This window comes from Ursus americanus, chromosome 2 (genome assembly GCF_024610735.1).
Source record: "Ursus americanus isolate L20-20 chromosome 2, mUrsAme1.1.p, whole genome shotgun sequence".
NCBI lineage: Eukaryota > Metazoa > Chordata > Mammalia > Carnivora > Ursidae > Ursus > Ursus americanus.
Genome location: NC_142128.1, coordinates 23222538 through 23241609, shown reverse-complemented (window position 1 = coordinate 23241609; position 19072 = coordinate 23222538). Strand labels below are relative to the sequence as shown.

General features: G+C 37.2%; 1 protein-coding gene across 2 annotated transcripts in view; it reads left to right on the top strand.

Moving 5' to 3' along the window:
* Positions 1-19072, top strand: part of LOC123778840 (phospholipid-transporting ATPase ABCA3-like) — a 159853-nt gene that overhangs the window by 106787 nt on the left and 33994 nt on the right. For both annotated transcript variants that reach the window (XM_087866185.1, XM_087866175.1), the window contains 2 exons: positions 10156-10320; positions 16216-16403. In XM_087866185.1, the coding sequence (XP_087722311.1) occupies positions 10156-10320; positions 16216-16403 (353 nt within the window). The remainder of the gene's footprint in view (positions 1-10155; positions 10321-16215; positions 16404-19072) is intronic.

Here is a 19072-nt window from a genome sequence, read left to right as displayed (position 1 = left end):
GACTCTTCCTTAATTTAATGAAGCACATAATCTTGAACCTCCTAAGGAGAATTTTCTTCAGAAGGAAATAATAAAATATGTAACAAATGTAGTCATCATTAAAGCAATTTATTCCTTTCAGGCCTGGTTTCGGCAGGATTCCAGGAGTAGGTTTTCTCCATCTTCCTTCTCTGATTATGAAATTTAAAGAAGGGAAGACTCTGCTGGTGATTATTACAAATAAGACTTGTTTGTTTTTAGAACATTCCCTTTTTAATTTCTTGTGAACATGAATTTTGGACTGAATTCATCCATTCAACCCTGTCTTAAGTGGCAGAACCCCATCAAAAGAGGCTTCCAGACTCATTCCCTAACTTTATGCCTTGGCCTTCCACAAAATGAAGTTTAGTGTGTGAACCAGAAATAGCTTTTTTATTGACAAGGCAAGAAACAACAACTCTTGGAGAGGATGTGGAGAAAGGGGATCCCTCCTACATTGTTGCTGGGAATGCAAGTTGGTACAGCCACTCTGGAAAACAGTGTGGAGGTCCCTTAAGAAGTTAAAAATCGAGCTACCCTATGATCCAGCAATTGCACTACTGGGTATTTACCCCAAAGATACAGACGTAGTGAAGAGAAAGGCCATATGCACCCCAATGTTCATAGCAGCATTGTCCACAATAGCCAAATTGTGGAAGGAGCCGAGATGCCCTTCAACAGATGACTGGATTAAGAAGCTGTGGTCCATATATACAATGGAATATTACTCAGCCATCAAAAAGAACGATTTCTCAACATATGCTGCAACATGAGCGGCACTGGAGGAGATAATGCTAAGCGAAATAAGTCAAGCAGAGAAAGATAATTATCATATGGTTTCACTCATCTATGGAACATAAAAAGTAAGAAGATCAGTAGGAGAAGAAAGGGATAAAGAAAGGGGGGTAATCAGAAGGGGGAATGAAGCATGAGAGACTATGGACTCATAGAAACAAACTGAGGGCTTCAGAGGGGCGGGGGTGGGGAAATGGGATAGGCCGGTGATGGGTAGTAAGGAGGGCACGTATTGCATGGTGCACTGGGTGTTATACGCAACTAATGAATCATGGAACTTTACATCAAAAACCAGGGATGTACTGTTTGGTGACTAACATAATAAAATAAAAAAAATATATTATTATATAAAAAAATGAATAGAAGTAACAGTAACCTGGTTTATGAATTTGCCTATGTTAATACTTTCAAAGCTTAAAATAACATTTGATGAATATAAAAAATTAATTGGCATAATAATGCACTATCTTTTTCACAGGGCAAAATATTTCATGAGTAAAACAAGTATTTGGACCATGTTAATTAAGTAGACATTAAGAATGATAAATATTAATTTTAAAATGCACAGCTTACCACAACGTTGTAGCTAAGAACAAGTTCTCGGGTAATTACCGGAACTCAGGTAATGCCTTCAGTAGATCTTGATGAAAAAGCTGAACAGTTTCCCTTAAGTACTAATATTATGTGGAAAATAGAAGCCTTATTTTTTCCATTATCAAACTTATTAAATATAATGCTAGCTCTTTGTCAAAGTAAGTCACTCTGTAGAATAAATCCTGAGATAAAAGCAAATAAAAATTGAAACAATAATTATCCCAGGAAAAAATTCCCTATGGTCTACTTACCACAGTGATTAAATTTGTTGTTAATTTCTAAAATGTATTTAGCTAATTACTCTAATAGAAATATTTGCTTTTTTTTATACTTCATGCCAACTATTACTTGAACTCACTGTTGATTAAGAAATTAAATATTTTATTATTTTTGGTAATTTTGGATGTTATAATACAAAAATAACCTAATTCTTTAATAAATAGGTTGTGTTTGATATCAAAAAAAAAGAAAGAAAGAGCTTTTTTATTCTTTTGCATACCTCTCCAAAGAGAGTAGTATTAAGCCATGTGGGGAAGGCGTGAACCCCTGAATAGTAGGCTAAAAGTCAAGTAGGAGTTATGCATCATGCTCATTCCCTGAAATGATACTATTGTCAATCACTTTTATACTACCTATAGATTCTACCAGTGGTCTGCCCTATTTATCTGTTACCCATTCTGTCTTGCGTGTATTTCCTTTCTAAATTTTTCCTCTACCAGTAACTTAAACCTTTGGACTACTGTACCAATATTGACTTATTTTCCCTGATACCAGGTGGAACTGAAGGTCATTTCTACATAGCAGGTTTTCCATCCCTTCTTCCTCAGTGAATCTTCTTTCCTATAAGCATCCAGACTATAAATTCCTCAGATTCTCCTAACAGAAGGTAAGAGTGGAGTTAGTAATATTAATCTTCATTATTATATTCATTTCTGAGACTTTATATTGTCTGGACATAGTGTATTATCTTAATCCAGAAGAATCAGCGTTTCCTTCCACCTGGGGCACACTAAAGCAGCAAACTTGATTTTGCTTTATCTGAAACCTAGATACTATGGGTTTTCTGAATTCCAGTATCTAATTATGAAGACTCTTCTCTTCAAGTGTGGTTTCATGGACCTGTTAGTTTACTTCTTGGATTAAAATAAAATTTGTTGGGGTGCCTGGGTGGCTCATTTGGTTAAGCATCTGCCTTCAGTTCAGATCATGATCCCAGAGTCCTGGGATTGAGCCCCGCGTCAGGCTCCCAGCTCAGCCGAGAGTTGGCTTTCCCTCTGCCCCTCCCCTAGCTCGTGTTCACACTTGTGCTTCTCTCTCTCTTTCTCTCCCTCTCTCGCCCCCTTAAATAATAAAATAAAAATAAAATCTTTTATTTTTTTAATTTTTTAATTTTTTAAATTTAAATTCAATGAGCCAAAATACAGTACATCATTAGTTTCAGCTTTGTAATGTAGCATGAAGTTAGGCAACGTGATGTCCCCAGCTTTGTTTTTCTTTTTCAACATTCCCTTGGCAACTCAGGGTCTTTTCTGGTTCCATACAAATTTTAGGATTCTTTGTTCCAGCTCTGTGAAAAATGTCAATGGTATTTTGATAGGGATGGCATTGAAAGTGTAGATTGCTCTGGGCAGCATAGACATTTTCACAAAGTTTATTCTTCCAATCCATGAGCATGGAATGTTTTTCCATCTTCTTGTGTCTTCCTCCATTTCTTTCATAAGTGTTCTGTAGTTTCTAGAGTACAGATCCTCTACCTCTTTGGTTAGGTTTATTCCTAGGTATCATGGGTTTTGGTGCTATTGTAAATAGAATTAATTCCTTCATTTCTCTTTCTTCAGACACATTGTTAGTGTATAGAAGTACAGCTGATTTCTGTGCACTGATTTTGTATCCTGCCACCTTGCTGAATTGCTGTATGAGTTCTACCAATTTTTGAGTGGAGTCTTTATGGTTTTCCACATGGAGTATCGGGTCATCTGCGAAGAGTGAGAGTTTGACTTCCCCTTTGCAAATTTGAATGCCTTTTATTTCTTTTTGTTGTCTGGTAGCTGAGGCTAGGACTTCTAGTTCTATGTGGAACAGCAGTGGTGAGAGTGGACATTCCCATTGTGTTCCAACATTAAGGGAAAAATCCCTCAGTTTTTTCCCATTGAGAATGTTATTCACTGTGGGCTTTTCATAGATGGCTTTTATGATATTGGGGTATGTTCCCTCTATCCCTACACTTTGAAGAGTTTTAATCAAGAAAGGATGCTGTATTTTGTCAAATGCTTTTTCTGCATCTGTTGAGAGGATCATATGGTTCTTGTCTTTTCTTTTATTAATGTGCTATATCATGTTGATTGATTTGCGAATGTTGTACCACTCTTGCATCCCAGAAATAAATGCCACTTGGTTGTGGTGAATAATCTTTTTATTTTTTAACGTTTTAAAAAATTATCCTTTTAATGTAGTGTTGGATCCTATTGGTTAGTATCTTGGTGAGAGTTTTGACATCCATCTTCATCAGGGATATTGGTCTGTAATTCTCTTTTTTGATGGGGTCTTTGTCTGGTTTTGAGATCAAAGTAATGCTAGCCTCATAAAATGAGTTTGGAAGTTTTCCTTCCATTTCTATTTTTTGAAACAGCTTCAGTCGAATAGGTATTATTTCTTCTTTAAATGTTTGGTAGAATTCCCCCTGGGAAGCCATCTGGCCCTAGACTTGTGTTTTTTGGGAGGTTTTTGATTACTAAGTCAATTTCCTTGCTGGTTATTGGTCTGTTCAGATTTTCTGTTTCTTCCTGTTTCAGTTTTGGTAGTTTGTAAGTTTCCAGAAATGTATCCATTTCTTCCAGATTGCCTAATTTACTGGCATATAGTTGCTCATTATATGTTCTTAGAATTGTCTGCATTTCCTTGGTGTTGGTCATGATCTCTCCCCTTTCATTCATGATTTTATTAATTTGGGTCCTTTCTCTTTTCTTTTGGATAAGTCTGGCTAGAGGTTTACCAATCTTATTAATTCTTTCAAAGAACCAGCTTCTAGTTTCATTTATCTGTTCTGTTCTTCTGGGTTTTTTTCATTGATTTCTGCTCTTATCATTATCATTTCTCTTCTCCCACTTGGTTTAGGTCTTACTTGTTTTTTCTCCAGCCCCTTTAGGTGTAAGTTTAGCTTGTGTATTTGGGATTTTTCTAAGTTTTTGAGAGGTTTGTATTGCAATATATTTCTCTCTTAGGATCACCTTTGCTGTATCCAAAAGGTTTTGAACAGACGTGTTTTCATCCTCATTAGTTTCCATGAATTGTTTAAATTCTTTAATTCCCTGGTTGACCCATTCATTCTTTAGTAGGATAGCCTCCATGTATTTGAGTTATTTCCAAATTTCCTCTTGTGATTGAGTTCCAGTTTCAAAGCATTGTGGTCTGAAAATATTCAGGTAATAATCCCATTCTTTTGGTATCAGTTAAAACCTGATTTCTGACTGGTATGTGATCTATTCTGGAGAAAGTTCCACATGCACTCATAAATAATGAGTATTCTGTTGTTTTAGGATGGAGTGTTCTGTATATATCTGTGAAGTCCGTCTGGTCCAGTGTGTCATTCAAAGCCCTTGTTTCCTTGTTGATCTTCTACTTAGATGATCTGTCCATTGCTGTGAGTGGAGTGTTGAAGTCTCCTACTATTAATGTATTATTATCAATGTGTTTCTTTACTTTGGTTATTAATTGGTTTATATAATTGGCTGCTCCCATGTTGGGGGCATAAATATTTACTGTTGTTAGATCTTCTTGTTGGATACACCCTTTAAGTGTGATATAGTGCCCCTCTTCATCTCTTATTACAGTCTTTGGTTTAAAATATAATTTGTCTGATATGAGGATTGCTACCCTAGCTTTCTTTTGAAGTCCATTAGTGTGGTAAATGGTTCTCCATGCCCTCACTGTCAGTCTGGAAGTGTCTTAAGGTCTAAAATGAGTCTCTTGCAGACAGCATATCGATGGGTCTTGCTTTTTTATCCAATCTGACACCAGGAGTCTTTTGATTGGAGCATTTAGTCCACTCACATTCAGAGTAATTATTGAAAGATATGAATTTAATGCCATTGTATTGCCTGTAAAGTCCTTGTCTCTGTAGATTGTTTCTTTCTGGTCTGTGTTACTCTTGGGCTTCCTCTTCACTTACAGGATTCCCCTTAATATTTCTTGCAGGGCTGGCTTGGTGGTCACATATTCTTTCAGTTTCTGTCTATCCTGGAAGCTCTTTATCTCTTCTTCCATTCTGAATGACAGCCTTGCTGGATAAAGTATTCTTGGCTGCATTTTCTTCTCATTTAGTACCCTGAATATATATCATGCCAGCCCTTTCTGGCTTTCCAGGTTTCTGTGGATAGGTCTGATGTTAGTCTGATGTTTCTCCCTCTGTAGATAAGGTGCCTCTTGTGTTGGTCTGCTCTCAGGATTCTCTTTTTCTTTAAAATTTGCAAGCTTCACTATTATATGTCAGGGTGTTGATCTATTTTTATTGATTTTGGGAGGGGTCCTCTCTACTTCTTGGACATGAATGCCTGTTTCCGTCCCCAGATTAGGGAAGTTCTCAGCTATGATTTGCTGAAATATACCTTCTGCCCCCCCAATAATTCTGACATTAGTACATTTCATTAATTTCTCAAATCCTTTGTTTATGGGCTATTAGTTGTTTTTCTCTCTTTTCCTCGATGTCCTTCCTTTCCATCAGCCTGTCTTCTAGATCACTTTCTCTTCTGCCTCATTCACTCTAGCTGTTAGAGCAACCAATTTAGACTGCATCCCAGTTATAGCATTTTTAAGTTCGGCCTGATTAGATCTCATTTCTGCACTAAGAGATTCTCTACTGTCTTTTATGCTTTTTTCAAGCCCAGCTACTAACTTAATAATTGTTATCCTGAATTTCATCTCTGACATTTTACTTACATCCATAACGATTAGATTTTTGGCAGAGAACATTACCTTTGGTTATTTCTTTTGTTGTGAATTCCTCCTTCTAATCATTTTGCCCAGAGAAGAATGGGTTAGCAAGTGACCAGAATCAAAAATATCAACCACGACCCAAGCAAAATACACACTAGACAAATCCAAAGTGGTCAGAAACCAAAACAGAGAAGAAAACAAAACAAAACAAGAAAAAGGGGGGGAGGGGAGAGGAGATAGAATACAGTCTCACAGGGTGGACAAAGCAGGGTGATCCACTTGTTCCTGAGTGAATTTTGATCAGTGTGTTAGGTGACACTAAATCCCAAAATTGCAGGGAAAGCAAAACTTATACAAAAATAAAATTGAATAGAGGGGAAAAAGGCCAAAAATGAAGCATATATCTATAAAATGTAGATGTAAAAAATGAAAGTTGAAAAGCGACTTAAGGGGCGCCTGGGTGGCTCAGTCATTAAGCGTCTGCCTTCGGCTCAGGGCGTGATCCTGGTGTTCTGGGATCGGGCCCCACATCAGGCTCCTCCACTGGGAGCCTGCTTCTTCCTCTCCCACTCCCCCTGCTTGTGTTCCCTCTCTCGCTGGCTATCTCTCTCTGTGTCAAATGAATAAATAAAATCTTAAAAGAAAAGAAAAGAAAGAAAGAAAAAGAAAAGAGCCTTAAAGGGGCACCTGGGTGGCTCAGTCATTAAGCGTCTGCCTTTGGCTCAGGTCATGATCCCAGGGTCCCAGGATCAAGCCCCCCATCGGTCTCCCTGCTCGGTGGGAAGCCTGCTTCTCCCTCCCCCACTCCCCCTGCTTGTGTTCCCTCTCTTGCTGTCTCTCTCTGTGTCAAATAAATAAATAAATATCTTGAAAGAAAGAAAGACGACTTAAAAACAAAGAGTTGATAAAATAGGAAACTAGTTGAAATGGGAAAAAGAAAAAAAAGAAATGGAAAATTTTAGACTGAAATATAAATGAATCATGAGAAAAAAACTTTTGAGTTCTGTATACTATTTTCCCCTAGCACTGGAGTTTTACAGTCTTGTGGGATCCGTAAACTAGTTGTGCAACTGTTCTTCCCATTGGTTTTCTTGGGGAGGGGCCTGCTGTGCTCCTTCTCAGGTGTCTTTGCCTGAGTGGAGTTGCACTACCCCTTCCCAGGGGGCTGGGCTCAGTGTCAGCTATCCTCTGTGTGGCTTTTGTTCCATGAAGGCTTTCTGCGCCTCTTTAAAGGATCAGAATTAAAATGGCCATGCCCCAATCTCCAGCCCAAAGCTGAAAGTTCGTGGTCCCCCCTCTTTAGTAAACCCTCAGGGACAAATAGGCTTCACTTTTGTGTGTGCCAAACTCCTCAGACTCTTGCAGTTCATGCCCACAGCAGTCTGAGGGAACCATGTTCTTGCCCTTTGTGTGCCCTGGGGCTGACAGTGGTTGTGGACTCCTGCACATACCTGCTCCACCGCTCCCAGGGGATGGCTGAGTGGCGCCCTGCTGTCCTTTCTGTGGCTGCCGCCCTGAGAGCTATTACCCAGTAGTGGGTGCACCTGTTTGCCCCTCCCATGGGATGGCAGGTGGTCCGCACATTCCAGTCCTTTTCAGGGTGCTCAGGCAGAGAGTGGTCACCCAATCGACCCGGCTCATGGTTTATGGTGACCAAAGCTGAGAGTGCCCTCCTGGGCTCACTGACCATAACCAGTTTCCCCACTCCACTGCTTGTGCCCTCTCCTGGCTCAGGCTCCCCATTTAGTTCTATGACTCCTGGAATCCTGAGGCCATATGGACCCACCTAGGATTCTGCCCTTTTTATCTCCTGAGCCCCTTTCAGGCAGGGATGTCTCTCCCTGGAGCAGATTTGTAAGGGTCCTGATTTTGGCCTTTGGTGCTCTATCGCTCTCTGGTAGCCAGCTTATGGAGACTCCCTCCCTGCTCTGTTTATCTTCCAATATCGCCCCTCAGATTCATGTATCCACACCTCCTACCTTGCAAAAAGCAATCACTTTTCTACTTGTAGAGTTCCAGATATATTTTCTTACATCTCAGGCTGAATTCATGGGTGTTCAGAATGGTTTGATAGTTATCTCGCTAAGTTCAATGTACCAGATGAAATGAGGTCCCTGACAATTCTGCCATCTTGCCTCCCCTAAAAATAAAATCTTTTAAAAATAATAAAATTTGTCTTCAAGAGATAGAGTTTAAAAAATCAATTCCATTCCCGTAGTTCAAAAAAAAAAAATCTGATTACCATTTTATCCTTGTTGTTTGTTGCAGTAATGTTTCCTATCTTGTTTCTAATAGTTAAGTTCTGCCACCTGGCTTCTCCTTTCTAGGATCCCATTATTCCCACTGATATCAAGGAACCAAATTCCATTGCAACATACCTTACCATCATCTTCACCCTACAGAAGACAATCAACACAGAGCTCTTCAAGATTATTTATTTTAACCTTTTACTGAAGTATAACTTGCATAAAGTAAAATGCAGAGACCATTAGTGCACAGCTTGAGAGTTTTTCACAATGTGAGCATAGTAGTGAAATATCACTCTTCCTAGCTAGGGTTTCCCATGGGTCTAGACCAACCAGAAGCCAGGGAGCAAAGAAGTCCCTTAACTTAGCTTACACAGATAATCTTTCCAGGATAGATAATTCAATGGAGAAGAGTGGAGTATTGGTTTGAAAGGAATAATAGAGGAAATGTGACAGAGAGGCTATTGGATTTTGCAATGAGAAATTCAGTGTAGACTTCCATGTTTGGAAGGATGAAGGAATGAAAATTGTGAATTGCCCTCCCTCTTAAAACAACAATATGCATTGGATTAAAAATTGTTGGGTTTTTGGGGGGGAGAGGGTTGGGTTTTTTTGTTTTGTTTTGTTTTTTGTTTTGGGGGGTTTTTTTGGCAAGCATTTCTATTCTTTTGTTTCAGGTGTAGAATTTAGTGATTCATTACTTTCATACAACACCCAGTGCCCTCCTTAATACCTATCACCCATTTGGCCCATCCCCCTTGCCCACCTCCCGTCCAGCAACCCTCAATTTGTTCTATATAGTTGAGTCTGTTTTATGGTTCGCCTCTCTTTTTTTCCCCTTATGTTAATCTGTTTAGTTTCTTAAATTCCACACAAGTAAAATCACATGGTATTTTTTTCTGACTTATTTCACTTAGCATAATACTCTGTAACTCCATCCAAGTTGTTGCAAATGGTAAGATTTCATTCTTTTTGTGGTAGTAATCCATATTACTACATACATATATATGGAATGTATATATGGAATATTACCACATCTTCTTTATCCATCCATCAGCCGATGGACATTTGAGCTCTTTCCATAATTTGGCTATTGTTGATAATGTTGCTATAAACATTGGGGATTAAAAATTGTTTAAACATTTCAAATACCTCATTCATCTAGTAAGAAATTTCAGAATGCAGAGGCCAACAATAAAGTGGAATTCAGAATCCCATGATTTCCCATTTTGTAGCCTGTGTGGGGAACAGAGAAGAGTAGAAAGACCTAGAGCCAAGAGGTAGGGATTTTAATAGCAGACTGCACATAAAGGGGGAAGAAAACAGATCCTAGGATCCATTAGCAAAAGTCTCCTCTTGAACTCTGTAATTGCCAAATCCAAGCCACAAGCTACCAAGGTGAAGAAGTTTAGTGACTTAATAACTAGTGTTTTCTCAAGGATAATCTGTTAGATTGGTAATTCTCTGGTTTACCAGATGAATGGTTTAGTCATTTGGGGGAAATTTGTTGTTATGGGAAGTTCATTATTTTCTTATAATTGAAGCTAATGGATGATCTTTTTAATCATAGGCCTTGCTTTTCCTCACTACATCAGAACCCTCATAGATAGAATCTTAGTCATGCTTCCTAGTTACAACTTTGCGATGTGTATCAGCAAATTCTTTGATGACTATGAGGTGAAAAAGCTTTGTGCCAGGCAACTTGCAAGTGTACCTGCAAAGTGCAATAAAACATGTGAGTATCTCGGGCTCTGTAGGTCCTTAAAAACAATCTATTCCTTTCCAAGTTTTCATATTTAACATTATATTGTGGAAGATAAACCTGTCCTACCTCCAATGGAGATAGGCTTGCTGTTTTGAGTGCTTTTCTGTACCAAAGTTTTTCTGTACCAAAATTATTTTCACAGACCATGGGGGAAAAGGGAAGCCTCAAAATAAAATCTAAGATAAATTTCATGAAGTCACCACCAGATTTAGAATGAGTTACTGCTAGTAACTCACATAATATGTGAAAATAGCTTTATATACATTATTTTAAGCCCTCACAACACCCTACAAGTAAGCCATTATTATCTCAGTTTTATAAATGAGGAAATGGAACTTCTTACTAAACTGAACATTAGGTGAGTTCTCTGGGCCACTAAGCTTTAAGTGTCACACAAGTAAAGAAAGGTACATTCACAAGGGATAAAGAAAGGGGTGATAATCAGAAGGGGGAATGAAGCATGAGAGACTATGGACTATGAGAAACAAACTGAGGGCTTCAGAGGGGAGGGGGGTGGGGGAATGGGATAGACTGGTGATGAGTAGTAAGGAGGGCACGTATTGCATGGTGCATTGGGTGTTATACGCAACTAATGAATCATCGAACTTTACATCAGAAACCAGGGATGTACTGTATGGTGACTAACATAATATAATAAAAAAACATTAAAATAAAAAAAAAGAAAGGTACATTTCACAGCCATATCAAAATCAGGAAAAAATAAAGGCATTCTATTAAGTTTTCCATATTTCATATTTCAAATTGTTGGTTTTTTAAATTGTTGATTTTTTAAATTGAGAAATAGCAAGCATATTTACTCTGAGTGTGTGTGTGTGTGATTCATTCTGGAACCAAATAATTTATATGTTGCCACAGAAAGAAAAATGTAATCATATTTGCTGAGATAAATACACGTTGAAATATAATTATTAATATGGAAATATCAAATGGATTATATTTTCAGGGTGCCTGGGTGGCTCAGTCAGTTAAGCGTCTGCCTTTGGCTCAGGTCATGATCTCAGGGTCCTGGGATCGAGCCCTACATCAGGCTCCCTGCTCAGTGGGGAGTCTCCTTTTCCCCCTCCCCTCTGCTCATGCTCTCTCTCTCGCTATCTCTCTCTTAAATAAAAAATAAAATCTTTAAAAAAAAACGAAACAAATGGATTCTATTTTCTTGCATTCCCTGAATAAGGGATCTATATCACATTTTAGTTAGCATCATATTTTGACCATAAATTCCTCTCTCTGCTTTTTAAAAATAGCTCTGTTCAGTTATTATTTTCATATCACAGTCACCAGTTTTAATTAATTTATTTTTAGGAATCTTATAAATCTGTACCACCATTACCACAAACCAATGTTAGAATATTTCCACCATCTGAAAAAGATCCCTCAGGCCTGTTTACAGTTAATTTTCATTACCACATTCAGCCCAGACATCCTTTGCCTCTATAGGTTTGATATTTCTGGATATTTCATATAAATAGAATCAGTTGCATGTATAAGTACATCAGGTGCATGTATCCCTTTGAATCAGTATTTTTGTATCCTTTGGGTAAATACCTAGTAGTTCAATTACTTTCTATATTAACCAAATTTAAATATAAAGAAACACTTGGGGAAAAAAATCATTCACCACAATCAGGTGGGATTTATTCCTGGGTTGCAAGGATGGTTCAATATTTGCAAATCAACATCAATACACCATGTTAATAAAAGAAAGGATAAGAACCGTATGATCATTTCACTAGATGCATAAAAAGCATTTGACAAAATACAACATCCATTCTTTTTTTTTTATAATGATTTTTTATTTTATTATGTTAGTCACCATACAGTGCATCCCCGGTTTCCGATGTAAGGCTCGATGATTCATTATACAACATCCATTCTTGATAAAAACCCTTAACAAAGTAGTTACAGGGAACAAGCCTCAACATAATAAAGTCCATATATGAAAAACCCACAGCTAATATCATCCTCAATGGGGAAAAACTGAGAACTTTTCCTCTATGGTCAGGAAGAAGACAAGAATTCCACTCTTTTTCTTCTTCTAATATTTTATTTAAATTCAAGTTAGTTAACATATAGTGTAATATTGGTTTCAGGAGTAGAATTTAGTGATTCATCACTTACATATATCACCCAGCGCTCAACACAACACGTGCCTTCATTAATGCCCATCACTCATTTAACTCATGCTGCCACCCACCTCCCCTCCAGCAACTCTGTTTGTTCTCTAATTAAGAGTCTCTTTTGGTTTGCCTTCCTCTGTTTTTCTTATTTTATTTTTCTTTCCCTTCACCTATGTTCATCTGTTTTGTTTCTTACATTCCACTTATGAGTGAAATCATGTGGTATTTGTCTTTCTCTGACTGGCTTATTTCATTTAGCATAATACACTCTAGTTTCATTCATGGTGTTCATATGGCAAGATTTTGTTCTTTATGATGGCTGAGTAATATTCCATTCTATATATATAACCACATCTTCTTTATCCATTCATCAGTTGATGGACATTTAAACTCTTTCCATAACTTGGCTATTGTTGATAGTGCTGCTATAAACATTTGGTTGCATGAGCCCCTTTGAATCAGTTTTTTTGTAAAGGATGTCCACTCTTATTCAACATAATACTAGAATTCCTAGGCACAGCAATCAGACAACAAAAAGAAATAATAAGCATCCAAATTGGCAAAGAAGAAGTAAAGTTTTTACTATCTGCAGATGACATGATACTGTATATAGAAAATCCAAAAGACTCCACCAAAAAACTGCTAGAACTGATAAATGAATTCAGAAAAGTTGCAGGATACAAAATCAATGTACAGAAACCAGTTGCATTTCTATAGACCAATAATAAAGCAGCAGAAAGAGAAATTAAGGAACCAATCCCATTTATAATTGCACAAAAAAACCATTAAGATGCCTATGAAGAAACCTAATCAAAAAGATGAAAGACCTGTACTCTGAAAGCTATAAAAAACTGATGAAAGAAATTGAAGATGACACAAAAAAATGGAAAGACATTCCATACTCATGGATTAGAAGGACAAATATTGTTTAAATGTCCATACTACCCAAATAAATCTCCACATTTAATGTAATCCCTATCAAAATACCACCAGCACTTTTCACAAAACCTAGAACAAATAATCCTAAAATTTGTATGGAACCACAAAATATCCCAAATAGCCAAAGCAACCTTGACATTGTCTTCTTAATTTTATTTTGTGCTACTCACTGTTAGTATATGGAAATCCAAATGATTTTTTGTGTATACCTAAAATATTATGACTTGGTCTTATATCCTGTGCACTGAATTAATTCACTTATTAGTTTTAGTAGTTTCTCGTGGATTCCTTAAGATTTTTCCATATGGAGGATTGTGTTGTTTGCGAATACCCTTACTTCTTCCTTCCAAAATCAAGGTTTCTTTTTTTTTAAATATGTTATGTTAGTCACCATACCGTACATCGTTTTTGATGTAGTGTTCAATGAGTCATTATTTGTATAACACCCAGTGCTCATTACAACATGTGCCCTCCTTAGTACCCATCACCAGGCTTTCCCATCCCCCCACCCCCCTCCCATCTGAAACCTCAGATTGTTTTCTGGAGTCCATAGTCTCTCATAGTTCATCACCCCTCTGATTTCCTCCCCCCTTCTATTTTCCCTTCCTTCCCCTAATGTCCTCTGTGCTATTCCTTATGTTCCACATATGAGTGAAACCATATGATAATTGTCATTCTCTGATTGACTTATTTCACTTAGCATAATACCCTCCAGTTCCATCCATGTTGATGCAAATGGTGGATATTCATCCTTTCTGATGGCTGAGTAATATTCCATTGTGTATATGTATCACATCTTCTTTATCCTTTCATCTGTTGAAGGGCATCTCAGCTCCTTCCACAATTTAGCTATTGTGGACAATGCTGCTATGAACATTGGGGTGCATATGGCCCTTCTCTTCACTACTTCTGTATCTTTGGGGTAAATACCCAGTAGTGCAATTGCTGGGTGGTAGGGTAGTTCTATTTTTAACGTCCTGAGGAACCTCCATAGTGTTTTCCACAATGGCTGTACCAGCTTGCATTCCCACAACAGTGTAAGAGCATTCCCCTTTCTCCACATCCTTGCCAACATTTGTGGTCTCCTGTTTTGTTAATTTTTGCCATTCTAACTGGCTTATGGTGGTATCTCAGTGTGGTTTTGATTTGAATTTCCCTGATGGCTAGTGATGTTGAACACTTTTTTTGTGCGTGTTAGCATTTTATGTCTTCTTTGGAAAAATGTCTGTTCATGTCTTCTGCCCATTTCTTGACTGGGTTATTAGTTTTTTGGATGTTGAGTTTGAGGAGTTCTTTATAGATCTTGGATACCAGCCCTTTATCTGTAATATCATTTGCAAATATGTTCTTGCATTCCATGGGTTGCCTCTTAGTTTTGTTGACTGTTTCCTTTGCTATGGAGAAGCTTTTTATCTTGGTGAAGTCCCAAAAGTTCATTTTTGCTTTTGTTTCCCTTGCCTTTGGAGACATGTCTTGAAACAAGTTGCTGTGGCCAATGTCAAAGAGGTTATTGCCTATGTTCTCCTGTCGGAGGTCTGTTGCAGTTGCTGCGGAAAACAGTTTGGTGGTTCCTCAGAAGGTTAAATATAGAATTACTGACCCAACAATTCCACTCCTGAATATATATCCAAAAGAATTGAAAAGAAGTATTTTAGAAAGACCTTGTACACAAATGCTCATAGCAGCGTTATTCATAATAGTTTTTTCCCATAAAAAGTGGAAGCAATCCAGATGTTCATCCTCTGATAAGTGGATAACAAAATGTGGTATATCCATACAATGGAATATTCAACAATAAAGAGAAATTACAGGCACATGTTACAACATGGATGAGCCTTCAAAACATTAAGCTAAGTGAAAAGCCACTTACTGTATGATTCCATTTATATAAAATGTCCATTTATATAAGATAATTTTATATAAAATTATATAAAATAGGCAAATCCTTGGAGACAGTAGATTAGTGGTTACTGGTGGCTAGGGGAAGGGGGTTAATAAAGACTGGTTCATAGATACTGGGTTTTCTTTTGGGTAATGAAAATGTTATGGATCTAGGTAGTGGTAATTGTTACACAACGTTGTGAATGTATTAAGTGTCATCGAATTGTACACTTTAAAAAGGAAATTTTTATGTGTATTTTGTTACAATAAAACAAATTGCATTTCTGCATATTGGCACAAAGCAGAAAACAGAATTCTGATAAAAAGTGATTTATCTCACATCTCGGAGATGTCTGCTATTTGCATATCTAGAATTTATCTGTTTGTATTAGCTAATTTTCTCTGTAGTAAGCCCAAAAGCAATATTGTCCATTTACATTTCAACTATTTGTTGTTTTCTTCCTTATGATTATTGCCATTATATTCTTTTCCTACTTAAAACTTTTACCTATTTATAGAATAAAGGTTTTTCTCACTCTAAAGGACTTTAATTATTTGACATGGACTAAAATAATGGTTAGCTATGCCACAAATACCTTTATTTTGTTTGCTTTAATTACTAAGCATTGTGTTCATGGAGGCTCATCTTTTAAAATTCACTGAGTATGTGGTAATATTGTCCTGGTAAAAACTAGAGGAAAAAATCACTGGCAGAAGAACTTTTATAAAAACCATAAATATCCAGAAAGATAAGAGAAATTAATAAAATATTAAGATAATTATTTTCCATATTCTATACTTCCTTAAATCTAATTTAAAATTCATTTGACACTATATTTCTAACTCTGGTGTCATCTTAGACTTTGTAACAGTTTTTAAAGTAAGACTATCTCTCTTTTATCATCCTCAGCTATTGAGAACAATGTCTATAATTTTGGAACACATGGGATTGCAAAATTTTTGATTGCATTGGCTGTCTTGGGCTTATTTTATCTCCTTTTGCTTTTGTGTCTTGAGACTACATCCTGGAGCCTGCAAAACTTTATCTCTCATAAAATTTTATCTAATGTCCACAACCTATTCATAAAAGGCAGGAAGGTGAGTAACTAAGATAAACTTTAGATATGACTCAAAGAAAACTATTAGGCCAAAATGTATGAATCTACATATTCCTACCTCTATTATTTGATAAAGATAATATCACACAATTATGTCAAGATCTAACTGGAACTAATATGAATCATAAGTCTCATTTTAGTTGGATTGACTGTGATAGAAAGCACTGCCTTGTGCACATACTGTCTTTGAGATGTATTTGGTTGTAATTATGGAATTGACTTTTTAAAAACTATGTAGTGATGGGTATTAAGGAGGGCACATATTGGGATTAGCACTGGGTGTTATACACAACTAATGAATCGTTGAACAGTATAACAAAAATTTATGATATGATGGCTAACTGAACATAATGAAAAATAAAAATAAATAAATAAAAATAAAAACAATGTAGTGAAGCACCTGGGTGGCTCAGCTAGTTAAGTGTCTGGCTCAATTTCAGTTCAGGTCATGATCTCATGGTTGTGGGGGGATTGAGCCCCATGTCAGGCTCCATACTCAGCAGGGAGTCTGCTTGAGATTCTCTCTCCTCTCCCTCTGCTCCTTTCCCCACTTGCTCTCTCTCTCTCACTCAAATAAATAAACCTTAAAAAGAAAACAAACAAAAACCATGTAGTAGAATCTTCATGCTTCTACCAGTCAGATTATTAATTACTGCTTTACATAGCTCTCATGATTTCACATAATCTTGGAGTTTTGCTTAGGATTTTAAAAATTATTTTAATGGTCCATCCATTCAGTTACTGAATTCCCTTCCAGTCTATACTTGAACTTCTTGAGGCAGAAAACCACTATATCTGTCTCTTTGTAACTTCATTCATCCCAGTTCTGTCCCTGGGTGATGTTCTGGGATGGCTCTATATCTTGGCCATAAATTTCTGTGAGACTGCATGTCTTTACTATTTCACAAGGGAGAACGTCTTGAGACCATCTGGCCTCTTCCACTACCTGGAACTTTGATTAGGATAAGAAGTCACAATTATCTATGAGAATTAAAAGATACTGCTTTCCAGAGTGCCTGCACCAGTTTGCATTCCCACCAGCAGTGCAAGAAGGTTCTCCTTTCTCCACATCCTCACCAATACCTTTTGTTTCTTGTGTGGTTGATTTTAGCCATTCTGACAGGTGTGATGACATCTCCTTGTAGTTTTGATTTTTGTTTCCCTGATAATCAGTGGTGTTGAGCATCTTTTCATGTGTCTGTTGTCCATCTAGATGTCCTCTTTGGAAAAAGGTCTATTCATGTTTTCTGTCCATTTTTTTAATTGGATCATTCATTTTTTGGGTGTTGAATTTTCAAAGTTCCTTATATATTTGGGATACTAACCCCTTTTCAGATATATCATTTGTGGGGCACCTGGGTGGCTCAGTCAGTTAAGCATCCAACTCTTGATTTTTCCTCAGGGTCTGAGATTGAGCCCTGTGTCGGGCTCCATGCTAACCATGGAGACTGTGCTTAGATTCTCTCTCTCCATGGGGTACCTTGGTGGCTCAGTTGGTTGAATGTCTGACTCTTGGTTTTGGCTCAGGTCATGATCTCAGGTCATGGAATCAAGCCCTGCATCAGACTCGCACTCAGTGTGGAGTCTGTTTGGGATTCTTTCCCCTTCCCTTTCCCTCCCCTTCTATTCCTCCCCCTGCCCATGCTCTCTCTCTAAAATAAGTAAATAAAACTTAAAAGATTATCTCTCTCTCTGTCCCTCACTTCCTCGCACACACTCTTTCTCCCTAAAAAAAAAAGAAGAAGAAGAAGAAAGAAAAGAAATGTCATTTTTATTTCACTTCATATCTTCTCCCACTCCATAGGTTGGCTCTTAGTTTTGTTGATTGTTTCCTTCACTGTGCAGAAGCTTTTTATTTTGATGATGTCCTAGGTTACTGCCGATATTCTCCCCTAGGATTTTTATGGTTTCCTGTCTCACGTTTAGGTCTTTAATCCATTTTGAATTTATTTTTGTGTGTGGTGTAAGAAAGTGGTCCAGTTTCATTCTTCTGCATGTTGCTGTCCGGTTTTCCCAAGAACATTTGCCAAAGAGACTGTCTTTTTCCCATTGGATATTCTTTCCTGCTTTGTCAGAGATTAATTGACCATATAGTTGTGGGTTCATTTCTGGGTTTTGTATCCTGTTCCATTGATCTATGTATCTATTTTTGTGCTAGTACCATACTGTTTTGCTTACTACAGCTTTGTAATAGAACTTGAAGTCTGGGATTATGATGGCTCCAGCTTTGCTTTGCTTTTTCAAGGCTACTTTGGCTATTCAGGGTCTTTTGTGATTCCATACAAATTTTAGCTCTGCAAAAAATGCTGTTAGTATTTAGATAGGGATTACATTGAACGTGTAGATTGCTTTGGGTAATATGGACATTTTAATAATATTTGTTCTTCTAATCCATGATCATGGAATGTCTTTCCATTTCTTTATATCATCTTCAATTTCTTTCATCAGTGTTTTATAGTTTTCAGAGTACAGAACTTTTACTTTGTTGGTTAAGTTTATTCCTAAGTATCTTGGGGTTTTTATGCAATTGTAAATGAGGTCAATTCCTTAATTTCTCTTTCTACTGCTTCATTATTAGTGTATAGAAATACACCAGGGGCGCCTGGGTGGCTCAGTCGTTAAGCGTCTGCCTTCGGCTCAGGGCGTGAT